Source organism: Bolinopsis microptera, chromosome 4 (assembly GCF_026151205.1).
Source record: "Bolinopsis microptera isolate Bmic1 chromosome 4, MBARI_Bmic_1.0, whole genome shotgun sequence".
Taxonomy (NCBI): Eukaryota; Metazoa; Ctenophora; class Tentaculata; order Lobata; family Bolinopsidae; genus Bolinopsis; species Bolinopsis microptera.
Genome location: NC_087075.1, coordinates 4,693,555 through 4,711,167, shown reverse-complemented (window position 1 = coordinate 4,711,167; position 17,613 = coordinate 4,693,555). Strand labels below are relative to the sequence as shown.

The 17,613-nt window shown below is 37.6% G+C and overlaps 1 protein-coding gene across 3 annotated transcripts in view; it reads left to right on the top strand.

The window, feature by feature from the left end:
* The first annotated feature begins 5,848 nt into the window (after window positions 1–5,848).
* LOC134814444 (paired box protein Pax-7-like) overlaps window positions 5,849–17,613 on the top strand; it is a 28,092-nt gene continuing 16,327 nt past the window's right edge. Inside the window, exons 1-3 of one of the 3 annotated variants that reach the window (XM_063822562.1) lie at window positions 5,849–5,951; window positions 7,693–7,918; window positions 8,385–8,525. In XM_063822562.1, coding sequence (XP_063678632.1) covers window positions 7,804–7,918; window positions 8,385–8,525 — 256 coding nt within the window. In that variant the 5' untranslated portion in view covers window positions 5,849–5,951; window positions 7,693–7,803. Of the gene's footprint in view, window positions 5,952–6,696; window positions 6,781–7,692; window positions 7,919–8,384; window positions 8,526–9,107; window positions 10,949–17,613 lie in introns of those variants that run through there. The other 2 variants (XM_063822563.1, XM_063822564.1) reach the window with 2 other exon arrangements.

Here is a 17,613-nt window from a genome sequence, read left to right as displayed (position 1 = left end):
ACATTTTAAAAAACGGTCGCGGTATAGAATACAAAAATCTATCATTATTCACTGCCTCCTTAAAAGGTCATAAATGAAGATAAGAAGATAAGAAACACTCTAATCACATTTACCCTGTAATGATTATATCATTTTTTATACGATTTCCGATAGAAGTTTATAATCATTGTGAGGCTTAATAGTGTCTTACGAACCATTGAAATTATGAGAGTTACACGTTACATCGTCTAGCATAAGCAATAATTCAACTATAACTATAAGCATGAAGACAAACACTTATGGAACGTTGATAAATACCTGTGCTCACATCGTGCAGATATTATACAGTTTTTGTACATAATTTACTGTAATATAATATAAGCATGAAAACAAAGATAACCTGGTTTAAAAAATGACGCAGGTCTGAAAGATATCACAATGCTGGCAAGCATTACCGTCGCCCTTATATCCACAATACTATTTACCCCCTATACTATTATATTATGACGCAATGAAACTACCGGACTGCGATGTATGGGGACTTGCCACCCCATGGCAACATTAAAATATATCGACTCTGTTACATCGTTTCCTGTTAGTATAAAACTCCGTTACAAAATGAACTAGGATCTGGCAATACTACACCTTAGATCAATAAAATATGATATAATAATGTATAACTGTTAACTAGACTTAAATAAAAGTCTGAAAGAATATAGAAAATAAACTGGTTTACCGCTTGAAAGTTTAACAATAAACTGTGAAAGTAAACTGTACCGATACGATCAAAGAAATAATGGCTAAAGGAGAAAGGCAAAAGGTAACATGCATAAGGAATTACAAGAGGGCTTCACACACACTATAATTACATGAAGTCATTAACTGTGAAAATATGCCAGTGTCTGAGGATACACGCTGGCTGACTATTAATAAATAATTTAAGATATCTATGTAAGATTTTCCGTTCAAAATTCTGGGTAATCAGTTTATCAATTAATAATTTAACATCATGAATAAATTCAGTAACTACTGAGGAAGATTTGCATATCCTATATAATTCACCTACAAATACTCCATACGAAGGTTTAACAGGTACGTTGGAGCGAAGGTTAGGAAAAGTAACGACTTTAAAATTAAAGTCACGTCGTTTGTCATATAATTTAGTGTAGAAACGATTGTTCAAAATATTAATGTCTAAATCAAGAAAAGTCGTAGATAAATTGCTAGAGTTTGTAAGTATAATCTTCAACTCTGCGGGGTAAATATCATTGCAAATAATATCGACAGTCTTATTGTTGATATTGGGGGTGGTTAAATCGTCAATGTATCGACTGGCGTGTTTCAAAGTGTGAACCACAGGGTTCTTGTTTTTAACTTGCAATGTGATGTAATTATGCTCGTACCAGTATAGAAAAAGGTCTGCGACCTGGGAAGCACAATCACATCCCATTGGGATACCAATTACCTGTCTGTAGATCACACCTCGAAACTTAACATAAATATTATCCATTAAGAATTTAAACATATCTATCAGGTCACTACATGTAAAAGACCACTTAGTCTTATTAACTCCCGACCATCTAGCTTTAAACTGGTCGTTGATATTGATAAAGTCAAGTTTCTTTTCCTCAAAACATAATTTAATTAAAGATGATAACTTCTCAATAAGTTTATCATGGGGAAGGTTGGTGTACAGTTTCTTAAAATCAAACGAATACACTGACTTAGCTGAGCAGGCATTATTAAGATAATTAAGGTTGGATGTCACTCTGTCTTTATTGTCGACAATCCAATAACCAGAAGCGTTTAAGAACTTAAAATTAAAATTATCTAGGTATTTTAAAGTAGTACCAAGCAGTTTAAATACCCCACTCAGAATTTTAGAAAGAACTTTAGTAGAAGATTTAACCCCAGCTGCAATGTACCTGAAATCCAAGGTCGGTTTATGGAATTTCGGTAACATGTGCATAAATGGTACCGAAAGATCATTCACCGGAATCTTAAACTTCTGGCAAAATTGCACATGCTTTCTTACAATATCCTCTTCAGAATCTGTGGAAACTTGATAAGTACTAGTGGAGGAAAGTTCATGCAATAAATTATCTAAATAGTACTTCTTGCAGACAAAAGAAACATTATTACTCGCTTTGTCTACGCTAGTCATAATAAAATGTTCTTTTAGGACATTAAGGTCCTCAAACTCTGAGGAAATAACAGTCTGATTCCGCTTACAAAATATCTTAGAGGAAAAAATCTTGGGTTTAAGAGTATCTAAAACTATGGCTCGCCAACCATCAAATAATTTAGTGCTGACACTGTACTTAGTTGCCAGACTTTTAATATATCTATGTAAGTCTGATTTAACACTCCTAAAAATAGCAAACTTATTTTTGTAAACTGGTTCAATAAAAGTGTAACCTTTCTTAAATAATTTTCTAAGTTTATTATTCTTAACAATATCTACGTTCCCAGTGATAACATGCCCGACACTCGGGTTGATGAAATCACTGTAATGACTACAAAAACAATTAACATTAGAGATAGGCTCATTATTTAAAACATGTTCCTTATAATTGGTAACATCAGCACGGATTGACTTCTCATATTTAAAACAGGTCGAGAATCTAAACTGAGGATTACTGAATTTCTTACTGAGATCCTTAAACGGAAATACTTTCATAGCGTCAGAATCATTTAATATACAATTTAATCCAAAATATTCCAACTCTTTAGATACAAAGTTAATAGGCACAAATTCTGAATATTTATTAACTGGTTTCTTATTAACTTTAAAATTATGTTTCTTAAAATCTAAAAATGAGATAGAGCGAGTTTTAAAATGGTTACATAAATCAATCACAATTAAATAACAAACTTTAATATCAGTAGTAGCATTGCCAATATTATTAGAAGTAAAGCTACCAAGGCCTATAACTTGATGCTTTTTAAGATTACAGATTAAAGCACGACATGCTCGAAGATTACCCTCTTTAAAAAGTTTCACAATATAGGAAAGTGTAATGTTAGGGTTAGAGTTGTTAGGGTTGGGAGGTGGTGAGGTTGTGGAATTTTTCGAGCCTCGAGATGTTCGGGACGAAGGGCGAGGGGGGAAGAGCTTGTAGATACATGCTCCATCCAGAAATTCGTTCTCTGCATCCAGGTAGTAAGGCTTCTCCAGGCGATCGTTTAGTCCATAGGGATATAGAGTGTTTAAGGACAGCATAAGGCTGTCTTCAACAGACTTAAGTGCAGCAGTCAGAGACTTTTTCTTGGAGTTAGGATTAGGATCTGATGTAAGAACCGTTTGTAGGGGTGTGATGCGTAGGTCTGAAGGCTGGTGGACTTTAGTGAAATGGTGAAGGACATGAGTTGAGCCTTTGCCATTTTTGAGGCCTGATCTATGATTTGTGAAGCGGGTTCTAAGCGATTGGATAGAGATGCCAACATACTGGAGAGGGCAGTCAGGATGTGCACAAGTAATAAGGTATACTATGCCGGAGGTAGTACACGTCATGGGCTCAGAGATTGTGTACTCCTCTCCTGTTATCCGATTGGAGTAGCAGGGGTCAGTTTTGAGGAAGCCTTTATTGCACATAAGACATTTTCCACAGTCTGTAATAGGACTAGGCGTAGTACTGGGAGTACTGGGGTAATTACCAGGAGCAGCGGTCGGTGGTATGGGTAAGGGTATGGGAGTGGGTGGTGCTGGACATGGAGGAAGCTGTAAAGAGGGAAGTGGGGCGGAAGGAGTAGGAGGTTTTGTTTTCCAGGCATTAAGACTCATCGAAAGTAGTTCAGCAGGTATATTTAAGTTCAAAACATTCTAATTCAATGTTAAAGATGACAGGAATAGGAAATAGTTATGTGGAGGTTTTTAAGAAATTTGCGCAAAATACGCGCCAGCATGTTATACGAAATTAGGTAAAAAACCCAAAATCGCCATATTCAGGTGCCTTAAAAACCATGTTAAAATTGAGTTAGAGATCTGAAACTTTGCAGGGCGTCTAGACCTTGTCCAAATCGACTGTTTAAAAAATTTCATGTTTTAGGAGTATCGGGAAGTGGGTTTTCTGGAACCCCTGTTTTACAACAGATTGTCGTGAAGTATAGTATATATGTATGTATAGACGCTTTAGCAGTCAATTGTAGCCTACATTTAAGTGTCCATAGATTCAAAAGTATAAAAGATACAGTCATTTCGAACCACAGGTTTTAAAGATAATTGTTTATACTTTAGTTTACACTATATTGAAAAATAATTTATCGTCATCATCATCACTTGATGACGTCATCAATTCAAGTGTTTTTAAAACTTGATTTTTGACAAAGTAATAACTTTTCAAATCGATTTTAAACCATTAAGGAGTAATTTTATCAAAAATCTGAATACATTTTCACCCTAGATAATTGTTCAAGCATTCTGAAAATCTACCGGAAAAGTTTCCTACCTTACTCCTTCATAAAGATATTCGCTATTGAAGTTAGTGCTTTTTTGAAGAATAATTTTATAAAAATACAAAAGTTGTGAATTAGTATTCTTTGGTGTTGGACCATCCCTTGGGTTGTGGAGCTCAATTTTGCTTCTTAAAGGTCTAAATTGTGTTATAGGCTAGTTTTAAAGTTAAAAATCGAAAAGTTGCACACGTGGGGACACGCCCAAATTTATTTAAAATAGCTAAAATCACTAAAAATTTTGATTTTCACGATTTTTATCAACTTTGGAGTCCCGTTGTGATCCAAGTACTTTTTGAAATCTTCTGAAACTTTGCATGCTTATCAAACTATATATCAAATACCACTATGCAAAAATTAACGGTGATTCAATATTGTATACGCACGCAACGTCCGCTCAAAGTTTGCACGTGCGAAAGGTGAGAATTTTGCTCATTCGTGATTTCGAATATATTCTGCTTTCCATGATATTTAAATGGCATTATATATGAATTTAATGCCAACTTTAATGAGTAAAAAGTGCTATATTCAGTCGATTATCAACAGATATACCTACTTAAACACAAGGAAACGTTTTCAAAGGCAGAATTTCGAAATCGTTGAAATTATCTCCTTATTAATAAAGTTTCTACTGTGTAAATTATCCTGACATTATAATCAAAAAGAGATGATATTTGACCAAAACCCATAATCATGGGTAGAGTGAACCGCTGCCAGTGTCTCTCTTTTGCAAACAAAAGGAAATGATATTAATTTGAGGAACCGTCCGCAAATGCAAATTGATACCGAAAATGAAATCGGTCGCTCGCTTTTCCCATTTAATAAGCTTTATTACCATTCGTAAGTCGTGAATGAATGGGAAAAGCGAGCGACCGATTTCATTTTCGGTATCAATTTGCATTTGCGGACGGTTCTTCAAATTAATATCATTTCCTTTTGTTTGCAAAAGAGAGACACTGGCAGCGGTTCACTCTACCCATGATTATGGGTTTTGGTCAAATTTAGGCACCTGAAATATTAGGCGCCTAAAAGATTAGGCACCGGTAGCCAGATGGTAACTGGTTGATAAATTGTGTAAAAAAAATCGTGATAGCCAGTTTGCAGTTGGTTGGCTGATCGGTCATGAATAAATTTAAAACTGAGATTGAAAAACGAATGATATCTGGGCAGTTCCCAATTGTACTCTGTTCATCTGTAATCTGATTGAGAGATTGAATGAAGGGTCTCCGTTTAAAATGAAACAAACCACCCCACATAAAATTATCTTGTTTACTGCACTTGAGTTGATTCGTTTAGCCTGCCACGTCACGTTGTCCCGGGCAACACGATTGGCTGGGAGCCAAACACGTGCATCATCCGCAGGTCACGTGATCACATTTCCTGGTCTCTGATTGGTGTGCTGGTTCTGACCGTTTATAAATTCAGCTTGTGGAGGGAGCAGACGGTGGTGTAATTGTGAATAGAAAACTTGAGCTGTTTCATTTGTACGTTTTATCTTTTCCCCGTGGAGCTAAAGTAAGGTGCGTCTGTTTTTAGTTTTAAATGCTGCCTTCTAAGAATAATGTGCAATGCAGTGATTATGATTTGATTATGTAATTTTGCTAATATAAGGTGTCGCGCACCGCTGGGTTGTTAATTCAGTAATTACAAAACTCAATCAATTACCTTATTTGTTTGACACGCTAATATTTTGTGATGAGATAATTGGTTTAAGCAATTTACAGAAAATTGAATTATTCACACCTTTTAAAAACATGGCAGTGTAGGACCCTCACTTTCATTCTATTAGTATTACCTCGGTATTAGTTCCATATCTTACTGTTCAAACTTCAACTTCAAGTTTACTTGGAATACTAGTAGTAGTTATCATCTTCACCCTTGTCACTGTAGATTTTGCGATGATCAGACTTAGTAATCAGTAATTTAGAAAAAAAGTTCGACCCCGATTTCAAGAACTCAGTTTTACAGATACCAAAAGTGTTTACAGTTTACTACCAAAGAATTCCGGTAAATTGGGGTTTCTCCATGAATTTTGAACCGAGACCACTTCGATCCAAGACATTAATAGTATTGCCCTTTTTGATACTGCTGATGCTTTGAAGATTGAACTAAAGCGAAACTGAGATACATCCTAAATGTGCTTCGTACGACTACGATGGTTAAATAGGATAAATATGGTTTTAAAATATTAGTAACGGAAAATTTATCACAAATCTCTCAAGTGTAAAACAACAATGTATAAAAGTAAAAAGACATCATATTTTTAACTTTACGAAGGATCAACTGATCATGAGACATGAGTACATGATCGAGTTCGTGGCAAAGTTTATTAATGGGATCGCACTAAAAGTAAGTACTATATGACTCCTAGTCCTAGCTAATAATATCAACTTTAGTGCACGACCTGCTCAGAATAACCTCCATCTCTTGTTACCGAGATACTCTGTTAGCTACTGAATCTGTAGAACTGAAAGTTTTTATAACCAAGGTGTTAGCTGTCCATGGTTAAATCTTTTAAAAGTTTCATCCATCTAGACCCTCTATTAATTCCTGTAATCGGCCCCTATAAATAAAACTCACCAACCACATCCTTGATTTGCGGCATTGTAAAGGTCTATCCAAATTAGTACCAAAACTCAAAAGTTTGTAACACCATAATCCGGATACAAATTACCCAATCATTTGGCTCCTAATTTTCACCCCTTTTTCTCTTCGTATCAAGTGACTGCAAATTTACTGGCGTGTAACTGGAATCCGATTTTATCGTCAATTTCGTAGATTGGACTGATAAGGATATAAAGGAGATACGAGCTCGGAACGCTTCACAGGAAACTAGATACAGACAAACTAAAATTAGAAACTTTTAATTTCTGTGATAATTTCTGTGATCTCGAATAACAGCCGAGGTGAATAAACCGGGAGACTTTCCGTTAGCTTGTATCTGCCGGTGAAATTTATAGTAGAAATAAATTGTAAGTTGTACCAATCTGATGGTAAAATAAATTGTAGGTTCGTAACATGACCATTACCATTATTATGATTGTTTTCACCAGTAAAGTGTTGGTTAATGTGTCACTAAAAAGTAAAAGCAAAAAGAACTACAAAACGTTACGTTTTTAATCATATACCATTTTCGCTGGACTCAAAATCATCTCAATTATAATATATATAAAACATAAAAAGTGTAGGATCCTGCAGATCAACCCACCATGCATAACACTTACAACTTTTCCTCAATTCATGATGCTCCTCCACTTTCAGGTACTAGAGATGACGCCAGATATCCACTAACTCTAACAATATTACAACGACAAACCCAAACCACGGAGCTACAATACAGAAACTAACACCAATATAACACACCCGGATATCATGTCTTCAGCAGCCAGTTTCAGACAAGCACAGGCTCCTCACCCTCTGGGAATACTGCACTTTCAGACTGAGGGAATCTCTCCTGCTAACTCTATAGCCAGATTCTCTACCAGTGGTAAGTATTGGGGGGGGATCTCTCCTGCTAACTCTATAGCCAGATTCTCTACCAGTGGTAAGTATGGGGGGGGGGGGGGGGGGGGGGGGGGGGGGGAATCTGGACTGCTAACTCTATAGCCAGATTCTCTACCAGTGGTAAGTATTGGGGGGGGGGGGGAATCTCTCCTGCTAACTCTATAGCCAGATTCTCTACCAGTGGTAAGTATTGGGGGGCCGGGGGGGGGGGGGAATCTCTCTTGCTAACTCTATAGCCAGATTTTCTACCAGTGGTTAGTATTGGGGGGGGGGGGATCCAAACTCGATTTTCCATAGGTGATACATTCACCCTAAACTTGTGGATACAAATATAGACAATAAAAACGTGGCCCTCATCCATAAAATATCCATTGTTCTGCAGATATAACAACAGTTATAATCAGCTTATTATTCAATTAATTAATTGACTAACAACTAAACTATTCCAGGTAGTACAGCGCTGTCCCACCACCCCACGAATAAGCCAACCTACAGTATAGACGGTATATTGAAAGAGGAGAGACGAACTTCAGGTCCTCCTCCTCCGCAAACTCAACACTCTCATCAATACGTTTCTCCTGACTCTTCCAGTGAGTTGTTATTTAATTCTTTAGTTAATTGGTTAATTGGTTAATTAACCATAATAAATAATGTAAATTTAATTAAGATGAAGGGGAGAGGTTGAAGCGCATGCAATGTTCGGTAGTGCTACACGGCAAAAAAGAGGGGAGGGGAATTTCAAATTGTCCAAATCCACCTAAAAATTAACATCTACGCACACTTCTTTTTAGTGGAAGGTAAAAACCGACCGAAATCAATCAAAAAAAGTAGTGATATTCCACTATACCAGGTGTATAAAACATCACGTGTATTACCAACTACACAGTGCCAACGTGACTACACAGTGCCCACGTGTTCTTACTGTTTTAACAGTAGTTCCAATATCAGTTTCCATCTCCTAAATGTAACTCTCAGATAGTCGACCCAGCTCTCATTGCACTGATCAAGTAGCTCTATTGTTTTACCACTACTTGAGTTGCACCACCTGAAACTTAAATACTTCTCAATTTTTACTTATTTTACTCCACGACGGGGCCGGCGCTGTATCCCACGTGCTTCTCACGTGTTCAGTCGCCCTTCTGAAATTTCAGATTTTATTGTATTTTTTCTTCAGAAGACCCGGTGTACAGTGATATTGTTGTTCCTTCTCCCCTGTAGGGCTGGTAGTGGTAATCTTGTTAAGATAGGGCGCATTTAATATTTACTAACACTAGCTGCTATTCCACTTTTATATTTACTAACACTTATAGCTGCTCATCCACTTTAATATTTACTAACACTAGCTGCTATTCCACTTTTATATTTACTAACACTAGCTGCTATTCCACTTTTATATTTACTAACACTAGCTGCTCATCCACTTTAATATTTACTAACACTAGCTGCTATTCCACTTTTATATTTACTAACACTAGCTGCTCATCCACTTTTATATTTACTAACACTAGTTGCTATTCCACTTTTATATTTAAAAAACTGACTGCTGATTGCTTCCAATCTAGTTTACTATAATACAGTTCTTAAAATTTATATATGAATTTACTAGTAATGTTGATCGGTAATGAGTTTCTATTACTATAGTCTTTTACTATTATACTTTTTTACTTTTTATTATACTTTTTGTTCAGTTAATGTTATTTAGTTATAATTTATAACTAGTACCTCCAAGTCGAATCATTGGTAAAATTGATCACTTCAGTAATTTTTGGTAAATTCTTTATTTTTGTCAGTACTTCTTCTACGTATTCCCTCTGCAGATAATTCCCTACCAAATGTTAAAAAATCCAATGGATATTTTCTACAAACAGTATGATATTCTTTGTGAAACCTTTTCACCAAATGTTACAAATATCTTGCTGTTTACCCAAAAATTTGATAAAACTTTCACTGTCTGACGACAAAACGTGAACTCCATATCTTTATCCTCTGAAACTTGATCTCATTCTGAAACGTGACTGTGGATCTCAGTATCTCATTTCAGTTTTCTCCGCATAATCTCTAACCAGTTAAAATAGAAATAGAATCACCCACACAGTTTTCAGGCGGCACGGGTAGGAAAAACCTTAACCTGGTAACCTTGTAACCTGGTAACCTGGTACTAATTGGTAACCTGGTAACCTGATAACTTGGTAACCTTATAACCTGGTAACTTGGAAACCTGGTTACCCTTTTGCCTGCACAAGAGCAATTCTAATATAACTGCACGTTTTTTGTGAACTAACTGATATTCTCAAGGCGAGGGATGCAGAAGTTCTTTTATAGAAGTTTTGGTAGTTTTGGTAGTGTCTGTAGTCATGGTTACACACATGGGAGTTTTATTATTTGCACGCCAGAGTGGAGCCTCCAATTAAACAATCAATTAAAAGGGCTCCCTCACTAATAAGTAATCACACCACTTATTCTATTCGAGTATTTTCTCTGAAGTGTCTTCCTGCGCTCTCAGTAATAACCTCCACTAAAAAGGAACCAGGAAATCCGGCCAGGAAGTCTTGTATTTCATTTCCCATTTCCCCACATTTTCCTGCCACGCTCACGGTGCTAAGCACGTGACGAGCCCACGTGACCCGCCTTCGCCCACGTGCACAACTCACGTGACACACATTCAGCACGTGCACGACCTGGTCTTTACAGAAAAACCCTGATAAGGGCTGGGGGTGTCGAGTTTCAACCGAGTTTAAGCGAGCTTACCTTCCCTCCTACCTCGCGTTACCAATACTTTATCAAGGGCACCCGCAATCTCCACCGTTACTCTCTCTCTCCCCTCACTGACAATCTAGCCCTTTAATCGAATTTGTGTTCGTTTCTGTATTTTGAATTTGAATCGTGTGCTGCACACAGCTCTCTCTCTCTCCCTCACACTCTCGGAGGTAACCATTTCCTGGTGAAGATATGCTTGTAACCAGTTCTCAACACAACTCTGTTAACAACAACAACAACAACAACAACATAGGCAGTAAGTAACAACCCTGTAACAACACAAACTGTGATTAACAATTTATGAGAAGAACACACTGTCTGCTGCCCTCTTATAAAGGGTATTTTATTGAATTACAAAATATATTATAGCAAGATAATTCATTTAATACCTAGATTGGATTATTGCTTTATATTTCAGACTAAGTAGTTTATTTAATAAGCCTCGCGTAATGTGACATGGTATGAATTTAGTTATAATCAAATTGAGAACATGTGTCCAGAAGGGTTCTTATTTGATTAACAATGTAGACAGGGTGATCCAATTATTATTCAGCATTATAATACCTAATGAAATTTTACGATTTCAATGGTAATATGTATTAGTTATTAGTAAACTGTGAAATTGGGGTAAAGTAATTAAATAATTGTGTTAGTGATACAATAGTGCTACATAATGTTTAGTGGCAGGTTACAGGTTTAAATGAGATTATATCTGAGGGAGGGCGGGCAAGTTAGGGCATGTGGCAGGTTAATACGTAATAACGTACGGGTTTAATACGTACTAACGTACGGGTTTAATACGTACTAACGTACTGGTTTAATACGTACTAACGTACGGGTTTAATACGTACTAACGTACGGGTTTAATACGTACTAACGTACGGTTTTAATACGTACTAACGTACGGGTTTAATACGTAATAACGTACGGTTTTAAAACGTACTAACGTACGGGTTTAATACGTACTAACGTACGGGTTTAATACGTACTAACGTACGGGTTTAATACGTACTAACGTACGGTTTTAATACGTACTAACGTACGGGTTTAATACGTACTAACGTACGGGTTTAATACGTACTAACGTACGGGTTTAATACGTACTAACGTACGGGTTTAATACGTACTAACGTACGGGTTTAATACGTACTAACGTACAAAACGTGAATAATAATACGTGTACGTATTATTAAAGTTGGTGTATTTAGCAGCCCTGATATATAATAGGCCTAGTTGTAGGATAATCAACTGTGAAAACACAGGAGTTAATAATTCCGGAGGGGACCGTGTCAACTTAATTTCGGAGTCCAAGTACGGATTTTGGTGCCTGATGTCAGTAATACCTCTAAAATTTAAACAAAATTTTACAACGTGTCGAGGTGAAAATGATCCTGACTCCCGAGTTTAAAGTTTCGTTTCTTCTGAACATTTATTATTTCTCTATACTAGTGTGTGTGAGAGGATTACTGCTAAGAAATATATCATCACAGTCTATCCATCAGCCTGAACAAGTCAATAAGATTGTCTGGATTGAAAAATATTGAAATTATTCAGGTTTATTTTGGTCAAGTATTTTCCGTCCGTAAATCTTTGTTGTTAAGCAAACACGGTACAATTTAAGATCATGTCGCATCTGTGTGGGGGGGGGGGGGGTTATGAGCCAAATTCTCATGACCCCCCCCCCCCCCCCCCCCCTGTGTGAACTAACACATCTATCCACTACAGGGACAAAAGGAAATCGCGGCATGTACGGAATCGCGATTTTTCCCATTATTTGCGACAAATTTTATGTATAGTTTAATGTATAGGCTTTTAAATTTCGCGGTATCGCGATTTTTTGCCAAAATAATCGCGAAATCCTTTAGTCCCTGATCCACTAGGTACCACTTTACTTCGATATTTTTCAGATGAAGATTAAATTCCATCGTAAAGTTACTGATCTACACAGTGTGGCATTTTCCTATTAAAGTATTAAGAGTGCAGTGCCCTTGTGAGGGATTATTACTATTTTTTATTATATATTTGTTAAGCTTAAAATTGGTCATTGGAACCACCCGGGATCCGTCTCGGTTTACAACCAACCATACCCTGATTTACCGTGGAGTTTTAGGGAAGGAAATTGCCGTGGTAAATTGAGGTTTGCGGTAAATCGGGGTTTTACTGTATTAGGTCGAAACTTAGTCAGATAACCCTACCCATATATCCCTGGCTCAAATTTCCACTTCTGTCCAGTATGTGCCTTATTATCTTTATCATAATAAAGAATTATAGTTTTTTAGTTTCTGAAGGTTGGTTCAGCATGTATAGCAGGAAGGAATGTGGCAAGCCTGAGTTGCTCGAGTGTGGGTGTCAATTGTGTTGAACATGAGTACCTCAGAGTAGGTATATATTTGTTTGCCAATTATTACCGAAATTATGCACCTCAAAAACCAGGAAATTTTGGAAGCCTTCACGGATTCTCTTGTCTCTTATCTCTTGTTTCCTTTTTCATTGTGATACAGTTACCTTTTCAATCATGCAGATGTGTCTGCCTTCTGCAACAAAATACAAAATAATTGTAATACTGGAGAGTGGAGACCCAACTCTTACAAAATTGGGTTTTTATAAGGGTTCCAGAATCCAGATAGGCTGATTAACTGTATTTAGCCAGAATCATAAAGTGGAACTGAATAAAGTGAAACTAAATACATTGTGTGGAAGGTGCCTAATATAAAACACAGCTACTTCAAAACATAATCTATCACTATAACAGACAGAGATATTTTGAAGGAACATTCACAGTTCACTTGACCCAGCGGTAAAGTATGCGATTTTTGGGGGTCTGGTAATTTTTACGCAAGTCTGGTAATTTTTACGAAAGTCTGGTTCTTACAAAAGGAAAAAACAATTATCGGTACTAGCTGTAAAGTGGATGACGTAGAATTTTAATGATAACAATAAAGAGTGCTGTTAAAATTACAGTGCTGATTAAGTACAATGATTTTACAGGTGATTTTATTCTGACGAATCTAGGATTGTCAAATCTTTTGTATCTCCCAAATCTCAAGACTTTACCCAAATAATTTGCAACATTGAAACTTTAATAACAGCGCGTTGACACAAACTGTGAAATACCAAAATAACCACCAAACCGTTTGTAACTTTCTCGCTCCTAAATCTTTGGAATTTACTCAAATAATCCGCAAAATTTCCCCATTGTAAATACTCGGTGAAGCTCCCAAAATAGCCGCGAGTGTATGTCACGGAGAGAATCACTTTCACACTTTCTAATATAATGGTGAATAACTGGTGATGAGTCAGGGACCCTGAGTCATCACCAGTCAGGAGTAACTGTGACGTCACCAGTCAGGAGTAACTCCGTTTACTCTGGTTTAGAGTGTGATGCTGATGATCGAATTGACGGGGGTCCGCGCCGAGCACTGTTTAATTAACCGCCGGCCCCCATCTCCCTCAAATCCTCATATTTTAGTGGCAAATTAGGTCCAAATCCCGCGATAATAGCCTTCCCTCAATCGCTGTGTGGTGGACCAATGAGGGGCCGGTATTTTACCCACGTGACCAGGGTTCGACCAATGAGTTGCGCTGAATGGGTCTCGTGATCACGGGTGGTAAAGTTGCCACTTGTATTATCTTAGTCGGGTTATCAGATGGATATATTCTTTCTTTTATCCCAATCTCTGTTCTGATCTTTGGCTCACATTCTTTTAAACCTTCCGGCCTGTAGGATTCAGATTCTTTTAATCTGGAGGATTTTTTGATCATCGACGAACATCGTTTTGACTGCGCTTTAGTTGAAATTAGAGGAATTGTAATAACTTTCATTTTGCTGTTTCTAATTTTTTCATTAGTTTCTACATATTACACATTTAAATTTTTCAAAAATTCAAGGTCCATTCTAGTTTTATGTTGAAACCGAGCCTATTTATTCTCGTACTATTTGTATAGTAACATATTGTCTACCCTTGGATTCGTGTGCGATAAAATGCGTTAAATGGATCTAGAAAAAAACTATAACTTTGACTTAGCATTTGTGATTTATCTGTTTTTAAATTCCACCAACTTCACATTCCAACCTTAAATTAAACTAAACCCAGTATTCGCTCCTCAAATATTCACATTCTCCGATGTCACATACCATGTCACATCCCATATCACACACACTCCCATGTCACACACACTCCCATGTCGTAACATCACGTCTACGGCACATTTACCATCCAACAGTTCCAACCTGGGTTCCTCTGATCTGTCAACAACCCACTCCAGAACAAACCCGGTCCTCTCTTTTCCACTCATTATCGTATCATTGGAACTCGCTTAGGAACCTGACGTGAGCCTGATTGGAACCTGATCGGAAGTAGTCCTACACTTTAACACCACAGAGCACTAACTCACCCCCTGACCAAACTCCCAATCTCCAGGCCTGTCACTACCTCACTACACTGATTCATCCTCCATTTGAAATACTTCTCCGTCCTACTCTGGCTTCCCTCAATCGGTTGAGCGGCGGAAATAGCGGTGAAGTTGTCGTTGAGTGGCGATGTTTTTGACTCGGTCCGGGGGAATGGGAGATGGTTGACCTGCTCAGAGCTGGGTAGAGCTTAGACCCACGCGAAGGACATGCGGTGAGGTTGTCAGTTTGACTGGGGATCGGAGGAAGATGTTGTCACGATTATTGAACTTTGTTGGGCAGACTTTATGTCGGGATTTGGTGTTTTTCTACAGTCGCCATTTCAGTCGCAAGCTAGGCTTGAACTTAAGGTTGGTCGGAGGACGATGTTGTCACGATTAGTGGGCTTGTAGCCTATAATATGTCGGGGTTCGGTGTTTTTTCGGAGTCGCAATTCTAGTGGGAAACCACTTTACTAGCTACCGTTTTAACACCAACGGAAACTTGAACTGAAGATCCAGCGAAGAAAGACGTTTCTTGATGTTTACCTGGTTATGTTGAGAATATTTGGTGTATTTTTCAGAGCCTTGTCGTTATTTTAATGCTTTTTACTTTTTTCGTTTTTTGATTTATATGCTTGGCAGCCTGACAGAATTTTCGGATATTCTGTAGTTGTAGACATATTTTTAGCACAATACATCCCAAGATTCAGCCTCGAGTACATTTTTATATTAATAAATATGAAAACATTTCAAATTCCTGGGTAAATCATATGGTTAGAGGGCAAAACCCTAAAATCTGTTATAAACGCACGGCATGTGAGATACTATCCCACGGATTAAAAAACACCAGACTAAAAGTTGTCGACATATTTGAGTGGTAGTGCTCCGTACACCTCTTAGTGGAGCAACAGCGACTTTTTCAGAGCTATTTACACGTTATCACCTCACACGGTCTAGACCCGAACCTTCAAGATACACAGTTATATCCCTATCACGTGATTGGAGCTCGACCAGATACAAAGTTAGAAAAATGGGTTGTTATCTCCATAAAACAAGATCTGTGGTGTAAAGTTATCTGTCATGAGATTTACTTTTTTCCAGAATTTAGATAGTCCAGACTGATGTAACAGATAACTTTAGACTGATAAAACACCAGACTGATAAGTGTTGAGTTCTCACTTTTGTGTTTGGCAATTCTTTACTACTTTATAGTTTAACTGAATGTGGTGTCCGTAGTCATGACAACGTAATTACACACGTTATCTGTAAAGTAAGCTTTATATAAATATTATCGCACTTTTAAATTTAAATAAAGATAAACGTACGGCCCTCCTCGCGCATGTTTCGACTGGAATACCCGCTAATGATAATTAATTATCCAATTATCAATAACCTCCTCTCCTGGTGTAAACCTGTTTTTAGGTTCCAGTCAGAGTCTGCACCCAATCAGTGTACCATGTCACGACATATCATACCAGGTGTACTTATCTTCAGCTAATTAAACAATTAATTAGGTCAATTAGGTTGATGAGGTGGTATGAGACCCGCTATCAAAACACACTGGAGCTCTCAGAACAGGTTATAATATCTTTAGGTCACCTCACTGCCATTAGATAGTTTGTAGACGGTCCTAATCTAGCTTTCTAGTGTTCTGTGGTACTGCTTTTGTTGGGGCCCGATTAATTTCCTTACTTTAAAGGGAGACTTATTATGTCCTATTAAGGTTCTTTAGAAAGGTTTTTCAGAAATACTTATCGCACAAATAACGTTTAGATCGTACTTACTTCACTCCATTCTTTCTTTACTTTACTTTACTTATTTTATTTTGATACTTATTGATATTTTACTTTCATACTTTACCCGCTTTTCTTCTTGATCATTTTCTGTTATAAGTCCTACACAGCTACTTATTCAGTATAACAATTTTGAGTCTCGGTAGATTTATAGCGCAGACTTCTTACATGAAAAGTCTGACCTACAACAGACCTCACACCAAACTTTGTAGGGTCCCACACTTCAAAAACGTGGTCCCTAGATCAGGAGATGTGTGCACCCTCGTGCTGGCTGAGCCTAATAACACATCATGACAACAGACCTCTGCGCCCATGACAACAGACCTCTGTCACCATGACAACAGACTTGCTCGTGGACACAGCCTCACCGTGTTGAGAGATCTCTGAGAAACTTCCCTGCACTTTATTTTTCTCAGCCCCCTACTTGCACCACACTTTTCTCACCCCATCAGCTTTTCCCCGGATCTCGGGAAGCCAGGGAAGGGTGGAGCGTGGGCTGAACTCACCACGGTACATCTACAAAAAACGGGCGATTTTAAAGGTTCCCTCTCCCACCGGGGTAACTGCATATCCTCTGAGAGGACAAATAACAAGTGTCCATTGTCCGTGCTGTAACCATGGTTACCATCATGTTCAGTTCGTGTCAATTATCATATGTCTTACCGTGCACTGTCTCCCCACTGCCAGCTAACTAAATACCCAACATGACAGTTGTTAGTAACATCTAACTAACAGC